Here is a 20,424-nt window from a genome sequence, read left to right as displayed (position 1 = left end):
AGTTTGCCAACCCTTGATATATTATCTGTACTCCTTCCTGCAACCCTGCAGGATTGGTCATCAGAAGCCCTTTTTATGGATTGGGAAGTAAGACCCAACAAAGTTAAGTATCTTGACTGAGATCATCATACAATTTATAGTAAGGGTTTGAATCCAGGTCTATGTGGTTCCATAGCCCATGTTCTTTCCACTAAACACTGATACCTTTCTATTCAGCCCACATTTAGCTGAACCACTTACATGTTTCAGTCCTGTCCGTGACCATGACTAGCACAGGGAGCAGGCCATTCAGTGATGTCCCCTAGAATCCTGGTGCAACCTGGTGGCCCTGGCATTTGTCCCCAACCTGGCTGAGGTCTGCAGTACAAATTGTGTGAATGTGGAAGTAGATGAGAAAATAGAATGAGGATTTCAAGGACTCTTTCTGAAGACAGCAGGGCGATATGAGTCTGCAGTTGTTTATATGCAAACATAATACTGCTTCCCAAGGGTCGGGAGGTTCAGCATTTCCAGAGTATCCTTGTGGCTGCTGAATGTGGCCTCCACTCTTGTTTGGTGCCCTTGGTGGGTAATGTGTGCTCCCTGTGCATTTTCAGCACAGGGCCATTTAGCAGAGACTTTCCTTCCTCCAGGCTGTAAGACCGTGAGGGTTTTGGACCTCCATACTTGCTCATTGGTACTGCGCCTTCATTGGCAGATCTGACCTCAAATGTGAGCTGAAAGTTCTTTCCCAATGAATGAATCCTGTTGGAAATTTGATGGTTTCAAGGGTTTACAGATGAGATTCTATGGTTCTTCTGTTAATACTCCATCTGCCTGTTATTTCTACTGCTCAACATTCACCCTTCCAGTTAATTTTTCTGGCTTATATACTGGTTCTGATTAAAACAAAAGAAAAAAAAAAAAAACAACTTGGCAACAATCAGCAACTCCTGCTTTAATGGACTGCATAGCCGTGTTTGCCTTGTAATGGAAGTTAAGCTGCCAGTAACAGTATGGTGACAAAATTTCAGCCCCCCCCAGCTGGAAGGAACACAGTTGGGTAATTTATCCATCTGTCACAGGATGTGTCTAATGAAAAATGGCTGCAGTGTTAATCGATTGTCATGTAAAAATGGCCACTGTAGCATTGGGTTGGTGAGGGGAGAGGTGAGAAGGACTGGGAAGGCTAATGTTCTCTCTGATGGAGTCTGTCTTTGTTCTGTCTTTGTGGCCAGCATGAGAGAGGGCCTGTGACTCTTGCTTCATCTATCGTGGAGCTGCTGTGGAGGATCCAAAGAAAAGCAGCAGAGCTACAGGGTGGATAGGAAGGACTCAGAGCTATAATTAACTTTCTGTTTCATTGTGTTCTACAACAGTGACCCTTATTTCTCCAAAGACGAAGTCCTGTAGTCTCACCCTGTAGCTTTCAGTTTATGCTGAAAATATAAAATAGATAAAAATGAGGTTGCTGTGGTTTAAATGGGGGGGGGGGGCGGGAACCTGGTAAAATTAAGTAACATTCCATTTGTTGTGCCAGTGTAGTTCCATGGGGAAATAATAGGTTGATTAAAATTCTTGGATATTGTTTAATTATTTAGAGTGAATGTTCTAACAGAAAGATGATTTTTTATAGCTCTTTTGGTTTATTCCTAACATATTTTAGTGCCCAGTTATTTTTTTAAGCTTTACAATATCCAGGTACCTCCCCACATATTTCTTTTTCACCTCTCCCATGGTACCACATACTTCTCATTGGTGAAAGCTGCTGATATTTATATTTCTGTCTTGGAAGCATGTTTATTAGGAACCCATCACAAAACTCAGCTCTACCTGATGGGGAATAAAAAAAGAATTTAAAAATTATAAATGATTGTTGAACATTTTGAATTGGAGAGAAATTGACAAGTTAATAGAATTTCGATTTATATTGATGAGGTAGAGTAGTGGTAGTGATGCATTCCCTTTGTAGGTGAGAGAGAGGTATGAACAAGGCATTGAAATCTATATAAATGGTGCTTTCTAGAGTAGCTCACCCCAGATGTACTGGGTACAACAATTGTATTTAGGAAAGAGCAAGGCACGTGCGTGCATGGACTGCTGAGAGTCCCACCATGTAATAATTTGTGCATCAACACAATTGGTTGAGGCTGGCTCTTCCTGTGGCCAAGGCAGGTGCTGATATGCTGTCATTTCAGCACAGATTTTTTTGCTGTGTTTTTTTTCAAGTCCATGTGCATTTTTATTACTGGCTATAGTTTTTATGTATGTGTGTCACAGCATTTGGGAGTGGGTGTGCATAAGGCTTGTTATCACTTGACTGTCAGCTTTGCTGAGCTCATATGTTGTCCTTATTTATGTGTTTGCCAGGGAGAAATGCTTGCTTCCTCTCCAGTTGGCTTTGGAATCCAGGAATGTGAAACTGGCCCAACATGCCTTGGCAGGAATACAGGTATGGCTCTCACTGGGCACAACCAGGTGACAGAAATTGATGGGCTACTTTGGCATTGAAAGAGCAAATAGTTAACATTTTTAAATACTAGCTGTTTAAAGACCTGGACCGCAATTTGGTTGAACTAGGTGATAACCATAGAGGATAACAGAATTTTCTTGTATTTACCAGCATTTCTCTGGGCATAGCATTAGCTTGTTGAGCGTTTGTCATCTGACACTGATTTCCAGCTAAGCTCACACAGAAATTAAGTATTTGGAGGAATGTCCAACTTTAGGAGGGCAAAGGATCCCAAGAGAGACACCTCAAGTTCTGTACCAATCAAAATCTTGTATACACCCAACATCTTTGGTTCTGTGTAGGAGAATTAATAGTAAACTGGAAAGATTTTGTCTTATTTTCTATTTTACAGCTAGGCGGGTGAATGAATTCATGTGTTTTGTTTCCAGAGCAAGGATGGGAGGGAAAAAAAATCGGCCTAATGAGAGAAGCGAGACTGCTTGAACACTTTCTTCTCTGAGCATTTGTTCATTTGTATTTTACACCATATAGAATAGGTCTAATTCCAACAGTGCAAAGGTGATGACTGTATAATATATTGACTTTTAAGTGGCTTAGTTTCTAAGTGACAAGCCTGTGGGGTTTATTCAGGGTGGCCATGGATTGGTGGCATTTGTCAGATGTCTTTTCACATTAGCGTGTACTATTTCATCCTTTAAGTGTCTTTCTCATACATATGAAAGAGTGAGAAGACTATGGCAATATTCTTTCTCCAGTGTATTGAAATTAGATAATGTACATTTTAATATGCTTTAACATTAGACCTTTTTAAACATTGTCAGTGTTGTTAAAAACTCTTTGCTTTCTCCAAGGTGATTGGGCTGACTGTGACTGTGAATGGGAGTTTTTTTGACCTGCTATGTATGTTCCCTTTTCTCTAGTATTGTACAGAGTTCCCATTTATTTTTTTTGAGATTTATTTATTTTAGAGAGGGAGAGAGAGTGTGCAAGAGTGGGGGAAGGGGGAGGGGAGAGGGAGAAAGAGAATCTTGAGCAGACTCCCCGCTGAGCATGGAGCCCAATGCGGGACTTAATCCCAGGACCCTGAGATCATGACCTGAGCCGAAATCAAGAGTCAGCCGTTTAACTGACTGAGCCACCCAGGCGCCCCCCATTTACTTTTTTAACTCCCAAACACTCTAAGCTTACAGAACCATGTTTTCAATGGCTTGCTTTATCGTGTTAACTCCAGTGACTTGGTGGACCATGAGTCTTCCTCTTGCCACCCTGTTATTTCCTCTGAACTTTCGCATTATTATAGGGCTTTCCAGTCCTTATCACTTCAAGTAAAAGCAAGTTTGTATATAAACTTAACTCTAGGGTGCCCGGCATGCACTGCATGATGGTGAAAAAAAAATCTCTTTTGAGAGGATGTGGACAAAATGTCAGGGAGTCCTAAGAAGGTTTGAAATACTTCTTTTCTGGATCTGCAGTGACATTCCACTAAGAGAGGAAGTCCTTACACTCTCTTTGTAGAGAGTTCAGAATTCCAAAAGTTCTTCATGGCTGCAACTCTACGCTGAAGGGGACGAGGAGAGATTTAACAGGGATAAATATAAAATCTTACACGAAGCTCTCAAAAATGGACAGGATGAGAAGAATAGCTTAATTGCAGCCCTTGTGAATGAGAATTAGGGATTTCAGGGTGAGTCAGCATAGAATGTACTGTGACTTACAACTAAGCTCATTTGATCTGAGAATATAATTAAAGTTATGCATTGCTGTTTTTTGGCTTTTGGTTTTAGGCAATGAACACATTTAATTATCTCACATAACTAGAATTCTAGAGGCAGGCAGTTCTAGGTTTGGTGTGACAGCTCAATGGTGCCACCAAAGACCCCATTTCTTTTTGTCTTTCCCTTCTGCCATCTTAAACATTTTTAAGACATTTTTTGTTTAAGAGCAGTGTTAGATTTACAATAAAATTGAGAAGAAGGTATGGAGATTTCCCATATGCCCCCTACACCCACCCATGCCTAGCCTCCTCCATTATCACTCACCAGAATGGTACATTTTTTACCAAGGATCAACCTACAGTGACCTATCTTAATCACCCAGAGTTCAGAGTGTACCTTAGGGAGCGCTCTTGGTTGCACTATTCTTTAATATCAGACCACCCCTTAAAGTGTGACAGTCACTCTGGAGGCCACATTTTAAGCAGGAGAGGATCTGTGAAGCCATCTCACACCAGGAACATTTGAAGATGCCCAAGAAGAAGAAAAGACTTAGGTGGACTTCACAGCTGACTTCTGATATTTTAGCTTAGTCCTTGTGGCTCCAGGAAAAGATGAAGGAGTAGGAGTTCTAGGGAGGGTTTTGGTACAATCTAAGACAGAATTTTATGAAAAATGAGAGTTGTCCCCTCACAGAGAAGAACGGTGAGGTGTAATATCTCCTGAGAGACCTCATGAAAGTGAACATCTTCTCATTCTGGTTTTTGTGGGGTTCATTTTCTAATGAAAAGTGCATTAAGACTTGTGAGTTCATGACTACTTCTTGGGTAAATGACAGTTCGTGTTAGGAAGTAAAAAGGTAAATAAATATCTGAAAAATGAACTTGTTGTCTACAAGATCTTCTCCTTTCCTGTGACAAAGCTATGCTCAGAAAGGGTATGTGTGAATGTACCTTTGCTAAGGTGCTAGATTCCCCTGAGCACAGTCATCCTCCATCCCCACCAACCACACAACCTATATGGTCGCCATGTTATTTAGAGTGAATTATCAATAGCAGCAAAAAGTCTTTGCCCACACTGTTTGCAAAAGGCTTGATGCATTTTTCCTTGTTTGTTGGCACATAACATGAATTCTTTCTGAATGGCCTCCACCTCCATGGCTCCTGAGTATGAAAAATTATCATCAGTACGTACTAAGGTACAACAGACTAAGGCAGCAGGGGAAAGCCTGTCTGTGATCATTGCCTTGTGCCTCTCTACAGAAGCTTCTGTCAGAAGAGAGGTTTGTATCCATGGAAACAGACTCTGATGAGAAGCAGCTGCTCAATCAGATCCTGAATGCTGTGAAAGTGACGCCTTCCCTCAATGAAGACCTGCAGGTGGAAGTGATGAAGGTTGGTTTGACATGGCTGCCAGTTTGCCTCACTGGGACAGGAGCAGACTGACCCCCACCCCCACCCCCAGCCCCTCCTTGTTATCTTGGAAGCGCCTCTGCATCGTGGCCCTGCTAGCTCCCCCTTCGTTTGGAATGCATGGTTATTCTTGCGTGTGGTCCCCCAGGATTACCTGGACTGTTGAATAGAAATGACAACTAAGTAAAAAGACAGAATTTCAGTAAATCTGTATGATTTTTGGCCTGATCCCGCATATCCAATGTTGTTGGGTAACGTATTTATCACACTTTGAGAGAATGCACGTGAGCAGGTCCAGCTTAGGGTAGATCTGGTCATTCTGGGTATTCTGCTGCCTGTTTATGTTAAAATAAAGCAGTGACCTAATGATGTTTTCACATATACTAAGGCTTTAGACATAGTCAGTGTAGGGTCAGGAAGACCATCCTTGGGAACCACATCAGAATCACATCTTTCTTGTCTATCCTCAAATTACGGGAACCTTATCTCCCACATTTCAGTTAACCACTTTGGGGGATGGCATCTCTCCCTCCCCTTTCCCTGTGCTCTCCCTTTGAGGATCGCCATGATTGGGAGCCCTTTATGCCGACTCTGGAATGTGTCCTATCCTGTGAATGAACAGTGAGTTGAGCCAAGAGGATGGAAATCTCTGCCCCAGAACAGCAGAGCAACACAGCAGGAACCACTGGGCTGGCTTTTAATAATGCCATCTAGTCATTTTCTCCCTGGAGGAATAAGTATAGAGAACTATTTAAGAACAGTTGGTGTCCTATAATGGTTGATTTCTTCCTGGAAATGCACTGAAGGATTTCTGTCTTGGATAAGAGACTTCATTCCTCTGGGTTTCGGTTTCTCCATTCAGAAAAGCTGATTTCAGTCATGACATTTTCTTAATGCCCTGGGCCTCACCATAGCCCGTTGTTGGTGGGTAATTTCAGTGCAGTGATGACGAGCTGAGACTCTGAAGCTCAGCTGATTCACTCTCTAGTTGGTTGTCCTCGGGCAGATTCCTTAACCACTCTGTGCCTTGGTCTCCTCATCTGTAAAATGGGGGAAATAGTAGCACCTACCCAACAGGATTGTTGCAAGGATTAAATAAGTGATATTTGTAAAGAACTTAGCATGGTATCTGGCATAAGGCAAGTGCTTTGGAAGTGTTAACATATGCCTACTACTTCTTACCTGCTGCTGCTGAGTCATACTCTCAGTGGGTGCGTCTAGGAATATTCTATATTTTTTTGAAAGATTCTTTATTTGAGAAAGTGAGAAAGAGCATGAGTGGGGGGAAGGGCAGAGGCAGAGGGAGAAGCAGACTCCCCGCTGAGGAGGGAGCCCAACTCAGGGCTCGATCCCAGAACCCCAGGATCATGACCTGAGCCGAAAGCACATGCTTAACTGTCTGAGCCACCCAGGCGCCCCTAGCAATATTCTTAAAGTAAACGTTGAGAATCCCCGAGCCAGCTGATCTTGAAGATCTCATTCGTCTTTAACTCTCTTCGATTCTGTAATGCACAGTTTTGCCTTGTCCTCTGACATACGTTTGGCAGCTGTGCATTCAGAGGAACCGAAGAGTAATCCCTTCTAGAGCTTATTTTACTTTCCACTTCCTCCGTGCCACCGTTGAGGGAGAGAGACAAGGCCAGCTGCCACGTTAACCACTTCTGTGGCTTCCAAAACCAGTTTGTTGAGTCGTCCTGGTATTACTAGGCCTCCATATCCTGGAGGGTGAGCTGTGGTGTCACACAGAGACTCACACCTCACAGACTCACATTCTTCGGAAGTTCTCCTAGGAATATACTTTTTTGTGGAATACAGGAATTTGTATTAAAAATTAAAAGGAGATGACGGCTTTGTAATAGAGCTTAAAGTCCAGAACTGTGATGCCGCCAGCTTTGCTTTTCTTTTTCAACATTCCTCTGGCTATTCGAGGTCTTTTCTGGTTCCATACAAATTTTAGGATTATTTGTTCCATTTTTTGAAAAAAGTTGATGGTATTTTGATGGTGATTAAAAAATAATAATAATTTGGTGAGTGAATTTCTAATTAACAGTAAAAAAAAAGCAAATTACAACAATAAAACCTATATAGTTGAACTTTCAAAAAAAAAATTAAAAGGAGAAAGTACCTATTCTTCTAAAAGTCCTGGAGAAGCAGGATGTTTAATGGTTATGTCAACAGTTAACACCTGTTTTGAAGACTTATGCCTGCTTCCTAGTTCGAGCCCAGCAGTGCCTTCTGCTAGCCTTGCGGAGGACAGGAGTCGACACATGTTAACTCTACTGGAGAGCCTGGAAAGCCTATCTTAATGGACTTTCTAATGACCCCATGATAGGCCATTGGTATTCGTCGTTAATGTCCTGGAAGAAATCAGACATTGTCAGAAAAAAAGAAAACAGTAATTTGGGCTGCCATTCTTTAAAATTAGATTTCCAAAATGCTTAAAAAGAGAAGGGCCTTTGCCCTATGCTATTATTTTTAACCATTTAGACATTGGGATTGGGAAAAAATATTTCAGTTAACAACAAACCTAGCCTTCAACTAATTTTTTTATAGTATACATTTATTTTATTTTATTTTTAATATTTATTTATTTATTTGACACAGAGAGAGAGACAGTGAGAGAGGGAACACAGCAGGGGGAGTGGGAGAGGGAGAAGCAGGCTTCCCGCTGAGCAGGGAGCCCGATGCGGGGCTCGATCCCAGGACCCTGGGATCATGACCTGAGCCGAAGGCAGACGCTTAACGACTGAGCCACCCAGGCGCCCCTATAGTAGACTTCTATTTTAGACAAACATTTTTAGCCAAGCAGCTAAAAGATGAATGACGAGATAACTAACCATAGCTGAGTGATATTATTATTATTATTAGCATCAAGGGAACTTCAGAGCTGGTGGTCCAACTGTGAGAGCCCACAGAGGAGGGCTCCATGATCATCTCTTATTTCTGACATTTAGATTATTTGGGTATAAAGACATATCCAAATTAGAGCATTTCTGGCTTGGAAATAATAATAATGTTTATACCATTTCTCTATGCAGGAAGAATTTCTGTGGTAACTTTAGTCACCTTCAAAAGCGTGTGCCCTTTTCTCTTGGATGCTATAATACTTATAATGGGCCAACTAAAAACTCCCAAATACATCCTTGTTTTGCTGATATCATTACCATATTAAGATGTTTTTGCCACTTGTTCTCCCAAAATGATATTTAACAAGGAGAGAATTGGATGAGCCCTCAAGGAAAGGCTGGATTCCCATTACAAATGAAGGGTATATTTATTCTCGATGCTTCTATGTAACTCATCCTCATGATAAATGATCTAAACCAGGCATCTCCTGTAAAAATCCATTTTATATAAATATTTTGTAGGTACTAGAAAAGCTTTTAAAGTGAGACATGGTAGGCATTTTCAAATATCTGTACGCTATTCAGGAGCGATAAAGCCTCACCATGCAATATAAAACCTTTAGTTTTTATTTATGCCGGTTCAACCACAGCATAGCACATTTTTATGACAAACCCCAGGTGCTGTTTTTTAAGAAGCTATGCCATGCATCTTACATATTGCTATCTGGTAGTGATTATAAACACGAGAAATTGAACACTGTCACACTCTTAAGAGTATGTAGTGGTTGTATTAAATTCCTGGAGAGAAAATAATATGGTTTCCTCTTTTAGAGCTTTCCCTAAGATTAAACAAACTAACTAATAATGAAACTCAGGATTCTGAGGGAAATATTCTCATTTCGAAAGAAGGCCCTGGACTTTCAACTGGAGGGTTAAAGAAAAAAAAATCCATGATGCTCACTCCTGACAAATTAAATAGGAATGAGGTTAGATCACTTAGTCTAAGATCTGTTCTACATGGTTTTACTATTTCACAGGAGGGGGAGAAAAGGCCATTTTGATTTATGGGAATGACCATGGAATCCAAATAAAAATTTTATAGCTTGAGCAAATCAAGTATCAGGACTGTAGAATCAGAAAGAAGTTTCCTCTAAAGATAAATTACCTTAGTAATGGATTAGTAGACAGCAGGGAGCTACTTAATATTTAGGTTAAACACTTGTCTGCTTTGGTAACATTTTCCCATGGTGGGTGCCATTTCTGTAAATGCCAGGCAGACTCCATAGGAGCCGGGTACATAACTAATGACATCTCTGACTAGAGCAATTAGGACTTTTTTTTCTCCTTCTTCCTGATAGATGACCTTTAGAGAGGTTATTAGCTGATACAGCTGGCTGAGTCTTTAAAACTGAAGGGAATTGTGGCTGGCCTTCTGCCTCCATAAGTGTGTCGGAGATGTGAGCATCCTATCTGAGGAGGGCAGCCGGCTTTGTGGATAAGGAAGGATGTGATACTGGATACCGAGAAAGCATTTGATGAATGTTCTGTTATTGGATGTTTTACTTTGTGTGCATCTTTTGGTAATAGAAATTATATTGGTGGGATACTTTACAATTTTTAAAGGAGAAATGACGGGCTAATAATTTAATATTTATCATGTATCAGATTCTCTAGTAAGTACTTTACATTCATACTCAGATCATACATCTAGTAAAATGGCAGGGCCAATATTTGAACTGTAATTCAGCTGGAGACCAAACATATGCTCTTAACCAACGGTTAGGTTGCTTGCCTTCTGAGTCTATTCTAAAAGGCACGTGGGTGGTAGTCATTACTATCCCTATTCAAAAGATAATTGAATAGAAAAGTTAAGTCACAGGCTGATAAGGGGCAAAGCTAAAAGTGGCTCAGAATCCTGTGTGTTTTGGGCATCTTCCGTGACCATGCGTTTTCTCACTAGTTTCAAGACCTAGATTCAAATTTGAAGGAAGAATCAATGTCTCTTTCCCACCAAATTAGCTAATGGCTCTGTGTGTGTGTGTGTGTGTGTGTGTGTGAGAGAGAGAGAGAGAGACAGAGAGAGACAGAGAGAGACAGAGAGAGACAGAGAGAGAGCAGGATCGAGAATGAGATCAGGTTGGGGGAAGGAAAAGAGAATGTCATTTAATGTTGAGTTATTTTTATATTTTACAACAAAAGCGAAGCAAACACCTACAGAAAATACAAAGATGGGTGACCTATGGACAAAGAGCTGATGGCTATAGAGCTGACAGCCCAAAGCTTTGGGGTGGCCGGTTAGAACTCAGGTCTTAGAGTGAAAAGGAGACAGTGCTTTTAAATTATGTACGAACAATGCGGTCAGTGCCTTGGTCTGGGAGAAAGAAACAGGCCAGATGTAAGGACTGTTTCTAAATCCTCCCCACCCCCCATCATGTCTTAATGGAGGAGTCTCATATTGACTATTTATCCAGATGGTTAGTTTTGATGCTCATAACTCTGGGCATTTGGTCTCCCAGAGTGCCTCATGCAAGGAATGATCATTAGTGAAGCTTCAGAATGAAATGATTAAATTGCCTTGCCTTCTCATAACAAGGAGAAATCCCTTCTTAGTCTAAAGCTACTGAGACACTTTAGAAGATCTGCAGCAATCTCTAGTATTAAGGAAAAATCCAGTGTTTGATGAAAAATATTTAATTTTAATGTATCATTGTTAGAGATTGATCTGACTTGTTTGCAAACATATTTCTGTAATTAATGAAGTGTCTAAAATGTGTGGATCTGCTAAGTAAATGGTTCTTAAACCACCCATTTTCCTGTTGCTAAGATTGAATGATGATCTTTTCCTACTTTGTATACACATTGATAAAATTCTTACTAAGTTTTTCTCCCATGTTTCTTTACCCTTTGCTATGACTGCCTTAGAGAGACAATAAAAATATATGAAGTAAGGAGCCAACATCAAAAACCTAGAAATGCAATTTTCCTTTAAATCGTATGCATTATTTTTGAGATGAAGATATTTTCACATTATCTATTTTTTTAAACGTCACGATTTCCAAGTGCCATGCCATTTGAATACATTTGAGAACAATTCTGCTAAGTGTTTTACAAATTTTCCTCATAATTTTTATTAAGCAGGTATAAATGGAGAGGTCTTCACTGTTTACTATGGATGTTCTAAATAACATCTAAGGTGATGTGATGAGCACTGGGTGGTATAAGCAACTGATAAATTATTGAACACTACATCTAAAACTAATGATGTACTACATGTTGGCTAATTGAATTTAAATTAAGATAAATAGATAAGTAAATAAATAATATCTAAAGCATAAGAATCAGACAAGAGGATAAGGCTGGAGAAAGAAAATGTTGTTATATTAATTAGAATTCATTTCAGTTGAAACAAGGCAGAAGTTAATTTTCATTTTTCATAGACTTAGGTCAGTATCGGCTGGACTATGTGATCTGAAATCCTTGTTTCTGGAATTTTGTTTCTCCACCTTGTGGTCCATGATGTTGCCATATTCCAGGCACCTGGCGAGGGGACACTTCTGTTTACATCCCACTGGCCAGAATTCAGCTGTATGGCAACTTTCCATTGTAAGGAAGGCTGGGAAGTGTAGTCTTTATTTGGGCAGCCATGTGCCCAGAGTTCCATTCTTGAAAACAAAGGGTATAATGTTGAACAATAACTGGCAGTCTTCCACAATCACTTGTCACATGGGGATCACAGTCTGGTGTATTTTCCCCCAGCAAGAGGCAGCTGGCCATCATCCCCTCCACTACCTTTCTTCTGTCGGGGGCAGAGGGTGGCCTTCGGTTAGGAGAGTTAGGACTTTAGCTAAGGCCTGGAGGACTACCTGCAGTGGACCCTTTTGGGAAAGTGCACATTATAATATCTCCAAATGGTTAATCCTTAACTATTGGTCCAGGCATGACTGGAAAATTTCACTAGTTAGTGAAAACTAATTACATGTTGTAGTATTGTTTTTTTCCCTTTAGTGCCAACCAGAGCATCTGGCACCTGGCTTACTAATTGCTTGTTGATTTAGTTATTGACTGATGGAGAGGAGAAGTTTCAGTGGACCACCAGGATAAGCAACAAGCAAAAGGAACTAAACTTGTGATGACAGATAATAATCTGTGTGAGTTCACAGGTGAGAAGGATTAACACAGATTTACACTTTAGAATGGAAGTAACCTCATATATTATTGGATCCTTCTTTTTATAAGTAAATTAAAGCTGTAATGGTCCAGTTACTTGGCTGGGCTTACACAGTGGTTGGTAGCAGGGTTACTTTTTCAACCATTTATATTTTTCTGGAAAGCCTTTATAACAAGACTAGGAGTTGATCTGGTCTCTGGATGTGTGATATTAGATAGGTGGAGAAGAAAACTTTTCAGACTTGTGTTTAAGTTAACTGCAAGGTCAATGTGAATTATATGGCTTCTGAAAAATAATGAAACCTAATGAGAGAAGAGCAATCTCTTGCAGTAGATAGAACTCACTGAGGAACCTTTAAGTGGCGAAGTATGTCTATGGGAGTAGGAGATGGCATAGGGTAACTGTTCTGTGAAGCAATCATTAGACTCTATTGTTTTTAAACTTCTTGTTACTTTTTCTTCGTTTCAAAATATCTGGTAGCAGAGTGGTAAGGGCACAGCTTCTGGAGCTAGAATGCCTGGTGACCTTGAGAGAGTTATTTAACTTACCTGTGCCTCAATTTTCTGATCTGTAAAATGTGAATAATGATAATGCATACCCTTCCTAGAGTTGTTGTGCCTTAAATGAGTTAATATGAAAGAAGCGCTTACAACAATACAGAGCATGGGGTTGGTGTAAGCTTTCATTTTTGTTACAGTTATTAGAAAAGAATATGTGTGGCATAATAATAAAATGAATACCTCTAAACTCATTCAAATTATGAACCAGAACATTAGAAATTGCTTTGCTTTAAGAGTTTCTTCTTCCTGTCTCTTTTCTTCCTCTGTAGTCCTGCCCTCTATACAGCCTATAATGGTAATTTTCTTCTGTAGTAATGGAAGGGTGTATATTTCACCATATATTTCTGATTCCTAAAAAAGGGCTTCATCATATTTACTATTGAATTGTAGCTTAAAAGAAGAATTCTGTAAATTCTGATTTATCAGTTGTCCACCTAGATATATTTAGGGTCCTAACCATTAGCCATGATTCCACAGTCTACAGAAAACATTCCACCATTTACGCCAATAAATTTCTGTTCCATCCTACTAGGCAGAATTCATATGATTTGGATATTCTAGAAGAACTTTATAATTATTAAATGTTTAACATATGGGGAATCAAGTTGGCTTTAGCCCTTTAAATACTATCTTGAGGAACTTGGTTGGTCATGTCTATAAGCGTTGATTCTAAAATTATCAAAAGCCTCATGTATATATGAGCAGAGACTCTCTGAGATGAGGTGCCCATGGTGAGGAGAGTCTGAGAGGGAAAGAGAAGGAAGGAGTAAAGGTATTATCTGGGACATACTGATGAAATTTACTTCTTAAAATGTCAGCTGTGAGATTAGGTCAAAATAAGTTTGTTACAGACTAACCTAGAAGAAGACAAGTAATTCATTGAACTTTTTTATTTGTTTTCTTTTAGACTTATTCTCATTGGTTTGTTCAGTGAATATGTTTTTGTTACCAGCAATATATAAAACTTTGTAGGATTAAAAGCAATACTTCCAAAGGCAAGTGTTCGTAATCTAATAGGAAAGAGATAATGATGTACCCATTTACCATAATTCAAGGTAGTTGTCTATGTTGTCGCAGAAGTGAAGTTGGATAAATTCAGAAGGAGAAACCACAATGAGTTGGGAAATCAGCATTTCAAGGAGAGGATACTGTTTGAGTTGGAGTTTGAAAGGTGTATGGAATTCAGACAATTATATTGGGAGGGTGGGCATTCTTGGTAGAGAAGAAAAACCCCACAGATGGGAAAGCACGGGCTTACACTGGGATTACTGAAGTGGGGTGAGCCATGAGGCTGGAGGGGAGCTTGAGGGAGATTCTGTAGGGCCCGGTCAGAGGAAGCAGGAAAGGGACACTTCCAGAGCTGGGGGTTAGATGTCGAAGGGGCGGGGGAAGAAGGAAATGCTTTGCAGGATGGTCTGAAGTTAGCAGGACCGAGTCAGAGGCACCGGTGAACCGGCTAATTGTTAGAGCCTAAGCGAGAAGTCCTGAGGACGTGAATCATGTTGGTGGTAATAGGAAGTGTCCTGTGCAACACTGTGCACAAAGGTGCACCCCCCTGCACCGAGCTGATCTGCAGGGAGAGAAGCGGGGGCAACGGTGACTGGCAGTGGAGTAGGTGGTAAGTAGGCAGGGAAGGAAAAATCCAAGATGATTACGGGACAAGGAGCCAGAGTTTCTGACTGAATGGTGGATTTTAAGGGGCCAATTTAAGAGAGAGATAGTGAGTTCACATTGTCAGATATGAAAGAATTATAATATTTTTAAAGGATAATTTAAAGAAATACAAGTAGTTTAGCCCTAGAGGCTTTCCAAAATGGAAGAAAGTTCACTGTAAATCCCATAAGCATGTCTGATTTTTGTATATTTGTTTCTAATCATATCTATTTATATGTTCACAATTATATTCATTGTGTATATAGGATTTTATTTATTTTCACTTTAGATTATAAATATTTCCCACATGGCTATATTTATTCCTTCAATTATCATTTTAATGGTTGTATAATTAGGAATTTGAGAGGTGGGGGAAGTGTTGGTTGTTTACCATATTAGAGAATTGATGCAGTTGACATGATTTTCATGGAATTGCATATATTCATTGGTGATGTTGAGAAGCTGAAATTAGGGATGGAAACTTGGAGGAAATGTTGGCTCCAATGATACATTTGTGAGGCCCTAGTTAGAGGGAAGAGTTACAAGGACTTGCCAAGGGAGAGAGTTTGGAGTGAAGAATAAGAATGGTTTATTTATTTGTTCAAGTGAATTAGCCAAGTTCATTATAATCTAATATGCACAAAAAAATTTTTTACAGCTATCACTGGTACAGTATTTCCTAGAATTAGGTGCTAAGGGCATATTGATAAATATGAATGAATATCAGACTTACTACTAGTGGTAACAAATCAAGGCCAGAAAAGACATGACCATATGCCAGTGAATAATTAGAAATGTTTTCCAAACTGGGTACTCAGGAACGCTAGCAAAATATTCTACGGACTGAAAAAATATCTCAGAAGAGCCATTTGCCAGAATGTGGGCAAGATGAACCAAAAAGTGATTTCTCAAATTTTCTGACACCTCAGCCTAAGATAAGTCAATTTAAGTCCTAAGGGGTAGAGGCTTCATGTGATACAATAATTTCGTTTATTTTCTTTGAATCAAAATAAAGATTGGGGTTGTAGCTCAACTACCTCTTGTTACCTTCAGTCCGGGATCTCTGAAGCATGGTGAAGGATCAGTGCATCATCCCAGATGCCCTCTGAAAGTCCTGGATTCTAGCTCCGTGACTTTTGCAAGCAGAGTAACGTTATAGGGGTTCTCCGCTATATTCACAGGGCGTGTGGGGTATAAGTGATCTAAAACCGTGATTCTCAAGTGGGAACTAGTTTGTCCCCCAGAGAACATTTGGCAATGTCTGGAGACATTTTCGCTTGTCACAACTGGGACTGCCACCGTCATCTGGAGGGGAGAGGCCAGGGATGCTGCTAAACATCCTACAATGCACAGGACAACCCCCCCCACCCCGCCAAAAAGAATGATTCAAAATGTCCATAGTATTGAGGTTGAGACACTTTGATCAAAATAAGGGAAAAAAATGCTTATTTTCGGCATCCACATTTTAAATTTAGATAAGAAAATGTGCCCTGACGTTCTGTATGTACTTTGTCACTGCCCCCATCCCCACTCTGAAGATCCACATTCTACTGTTCTGCCCGTCTCCAGAAGACAGATTCTGCTTTGTTGCTTGTGCATGGACCCTGAGGGAGTGCGTTTCTAGTTCATGGCCAAGGTATACTGTCAGCAGTGCACACCCCGTGAGGCTGCATGGGCAGAGGTGGGGCACGCCCTGCACTGAATGGAAAGGCATTTGGTGGCTCAGAATTCCCATGCTCAACCCTGAAGTTTCCATCCTTGCTTTTGCCATATTTGACAGAGTAAAAAAAGAACTGGAATGTTTCTAAAGAGAAGGAATTATGCAATCATTTTTAATTTGATGAAGTTTCATGCCAAGATATAGGAAAGGCCAGAAGGAAATGTGCATTAAGGAACAAAGTTAGATTTTCAGCCAGAAGCAGAGCCAGGGTTGAAAATGTGCTTGGCATTAAGAATTTGAAGAGAGTCTGCCCCTCTTCATGCACCAGGAAAGGCAAGGCCTTCTGTGGGGTGTACTCAAGGTTTTAGTTACTTTTTTGAGCTCTAGTGGATTTTGTTTGGTTTGATTTATAAATAACATCTGGTATGTGGAAAAATGAAACTACAGTCACTTCAAAATGCACTCATATGAAAATTAAGATAATTTTATAGTTGAAGAAAAAGGAAAAGAAGAATTCCTTATTCATTCAGTATGCCCCTGTGTCCTCAATGTGACTTGACTCCCCCAGATCAGCTCACTTCTTGATGGAACCCGTGTCTTCTTCCCTAGGATTAATTTATTAATGGTATGTGTTACAACGTGTTAAATTTAAAGATCCATGAAAAGATGAAAGCAGTATTACAGCTAGTATGCTCTGAGTTAGACCCTGAGAGGCTTGCCCAGAGTACAGTGTATTTTCCCAGCCACGGTGCCCATCACAATTTATTGCAACCTGTTATTTTATGATGGTCTTTAACATCAGGTGTTAACCCCACAAGATCACAGATCTGGGTGTCTTTTTGGTTCAGTACTATATGCCCAACACCAACATTAGATCGGATCCCTAGTGACACACCCATAAATATTTGTTGAATACATGACTGGGAGCCTGAGTAACAAAGCACATGGTTAGACATAAAGCAGACATGCAGTTGCTATCTATGAAGGTCAAGAATCACTTCTTCATTCCAGTCATTGCAGACATGGTCCTGGGGAGTACTCATTTGGAACCTTGGCAGAAATGAGATCTTTGAATCCTAAATCTGAGGCAAGTTACCATTTACTACGTTGAGTGCAAAAGGTAGGTTCTCAGTGGAGCGGAGTGGGAGATCTCAGGAAGGAGAACTCTTCCATAAGTCTCATGGGAGGTGCCCTCTGGTTAGTAGCAATGATTTTCTCCCTGTCCAGAGTGAGGTCCTGCCAAGTGGCTGGACATCCCAAAAGGAGGCTTACAAAATTCTGGTCACCCTAACCAAGTCATCAGAAACTCTAGGATTCTTACCTTATGTGGTTGCAAAATCTGCCTTTAGCCAATCATACCAACCTGATTCTGGCGCTCAGATTCCCAGGATGATTTTCTTCTGTATGACTGGGCTGTCTTAACACGTTGTCTACACATTTTACAATAATGACCAGGCACGAAGTTGCATAGTCTCACTGAAACTCTGTGAGGGTCATCACTCATGTGGACAGTGCATCAGAGGGGGTGAGCATGGGCCAGGACGCCACACCTCCCAGGGCCTGGCAAGGTGCCTTAAACATGGTGGGCGTCAAAAAGTCAGACTTTACTCCTAAGAAGCTTATAAATCTAATGAGGCATAGAGAGGGCACACAGGTTTAAGTGATATGTCTAAGCTGCTCCAAGGAAATGCTATAGAGTAAGCTGTTTGCTCTTTCTGCCCATTCTGATGGTCACATCTGTAATAGTAATATATTATACATTTTGAACAAAGTATATCACTGTTCTCTGAAATATGTTCCTATATTAATACCTAAATATAAAGCCTTGTAAAAAAAATATGGGAATGGGGGAGATAGGAGAGACATCAGTGCGATCCACTAGAGTGGTAGCAAGTAGGTGGAGAGAACAGCGGTGGGATGATGCAAGGTTTCCCATATGGGTGACTGCTGCCTAGTGTGGGAATTCCCTGCATCCCTTCGCCAAATGTACCCCAGTCAATTCATTGTCACTGGAATGACTAGGATCTGTCTTTAACTTCCTCTACATCTGAAGTGTCTGCTTTCATCAATCCTATTTACAGTTTGCCTTAGCACCTCTTTAGCTGTGATTTATTGGCCTAACCAGCCTAAAACAATGCATGCAAAACACTTAACATGGGGCAGTTCAACTGATGTGCAGCAAGGTTCCAGTCTACCTCTCTAGCACCATCTCTAGCCTCTACCTTCACGTGTGACATTTCCTGTGCTTATGCCTTTCCCTCCCTGTCCTCTCCTGCATCAGCGCTTTGCCCATGTGTCATCTCATCTGCGAAGTCTCTCTTCTCCAAGTTACGATGTCTTCTAGCCTTCAGAATTGTTCTGTCCCTCGCAACTGCAATGGCATTTACTGCCGTAGCCCTCAAATGCAGTACGCCCAGTTTCTCCAGGAGAGGAGCTTTCTTGATGTCTGAGATTGTGCTTGCTTCTTCTATCTGTGACTCCACAGCCGTTAGACTCTGAGTGAATCATGCCTTGAACTGATGTGAAGCTTGAAAGGGAGACCGTCAAGGAGGGAGAAAGTCGAGGGGCATCGGAATGATGAGGACTTTGAGCAGTAGGAATCCGGGGCGGTGATAAGTAGTAGAATACAGATCCCAACGGATTTATGCTTTTGAACGTGGGTAATCTGATTGATTTTTTTTTTTGAACTTAAAATGTTCCTAATTATTTATGTTAGAAGGGCCACCATGAGTTACATCAAGTGGAGACTTGTTTAACCTTTGTGAGAACACAGGCCTGGATATGCCCCGATGTACACTATTGTTCTAAACTGTCATTTAGGGTATTCGTTCCTCTAAATATCCTCATGAGGTGGGGTGGGAATTCTACAGGTAAGGGGATAGAGGATGATGTCACACAGCCGTTAGGCGCTGAATCACATGCCACGGTCATGTGACTGAAACAGTAGGGTTTTAGCTCTGACATCACAGCACTGCTCTGTCATGATACGGGCCCAGGGCCAGGTCTGCCTGATGGAGAAACCCCAATCACGGCCATGAGAAGCTCTTGGGGGAGGGCCAGTCCAGGGTATTCGCGATCAGAAGAGCACACCTGTGACCTTATGCTCCTCATCATTATCTGTCCACATCTGTCCCCCTCTGTTCCTGATGTGACCATGTTTTCCAGACTCTTATCACTTGTGCCCAGTTCTTACAGTAAATCAGCTTCACTTTCTCCTTTCTGGTACCATCTTTTTTTATTCAAGGTTTCTATACCTATTTTATTTTATTTTTTAGGGATTTTATTTATTTCAGAGAGAGTGGCACACAAATTGGGGTGGGGCAGAGAGGGAGGGAGAAACAGACTCCCCGCTGAGGGCAGAGCCCAACATGGACTTGATCCCAGGACCCTGAGACTGTGACCTGAGTCGAAGTCAGACACTTAACCGACTGAGCCACCCAGGTGCCCCTGTTTCTATACATATTTTAAATTGAGGGGTTGCTTCTTGTAACAGTACCTATTTGATTGTTTTTTTAATGATTGGGATTTTTCTTTGTCTTTGGAATGATTTTTCCCATTTCTTGGAAGACTTTGTGCCTGTTTTCCCTATCTTTGTAGCTCATTGATGGAGGCCGTGCCAGCAAGCTGGATTGCGAAATGCTGCGGATCACTCAAGTTCCTGCTGTTCAGTGATGATGTAGTCAATAAGCTTTAATGACCCTTTGAGGGGTCTATTTTTAATGGAATCGCCCTCAGGGTTTAGTTGGTCCTGTTTTCCTTGAGGTCAGTGTGCTCAGAATATGAACCTGAACTTTCTGCCCTCTCATGATGCAACAGAAGTCAGATAAATTTCCTACACCCAATCTTTGTTTTAATCCGGTGAATTACTGCTTGCTAGGCATTGGGCACATCAACCATTTCTCCACTGATTGTTTTCGATAAGTCATGTCTGTCTACTGAATCATCCTTGCTGGACACTGTG

General features: G+C 40.9%; 1 protein-coding gene across 2 annotated transcripts in view; it reads left to right on the top strand.

Moving 5' to 3' along the window:
* ARFGEF3 (ARFGEF family member 3) overlaps positions 1-20,424 on the top strand; it is a 173,475-nt gene that overhangs the window by 43,814 nt on the left and 109,237 nt on the right. For both annotated transcript variants that reach the window (XM_028121412.2, XM_088024244.1), the window contains exons 3-4: positions 2,350-2,431; positions 5,427-5,558. In XM_028121412.2, the coding sequence (XP_027977213.1) occupies positions 2,350-2,431; positions 5,427-5,558 (214 nt within the window). The remainder of the gene's footprint in view (positions 1-2,349; positions 2,432-5,426; positions 5,559-20,424) is intronic.

The sequence above is a fragment of the Eumetopias jubatus genome, unplaced genomic scaffold, assembly GCF_037043125.1.
Source record: "Eumetopias jubatus isolate StellerSeaLion01/CBP00866 unplaced genomic scaffold, mEumJub1_p1.0 scaffold_6, whole genome shotgun sequence".
Taxonomy (NCBI): Eukaryota; Metazoa; Chordata; class Mammalia; order Carnivora; family Otariidae; genus Eumetopias; species Eumetopias jubatus.
Note: the sequence above shows the minus strand (reverse complement) of the source record. Positions and strands in the feature narration are given on the sequence as shown.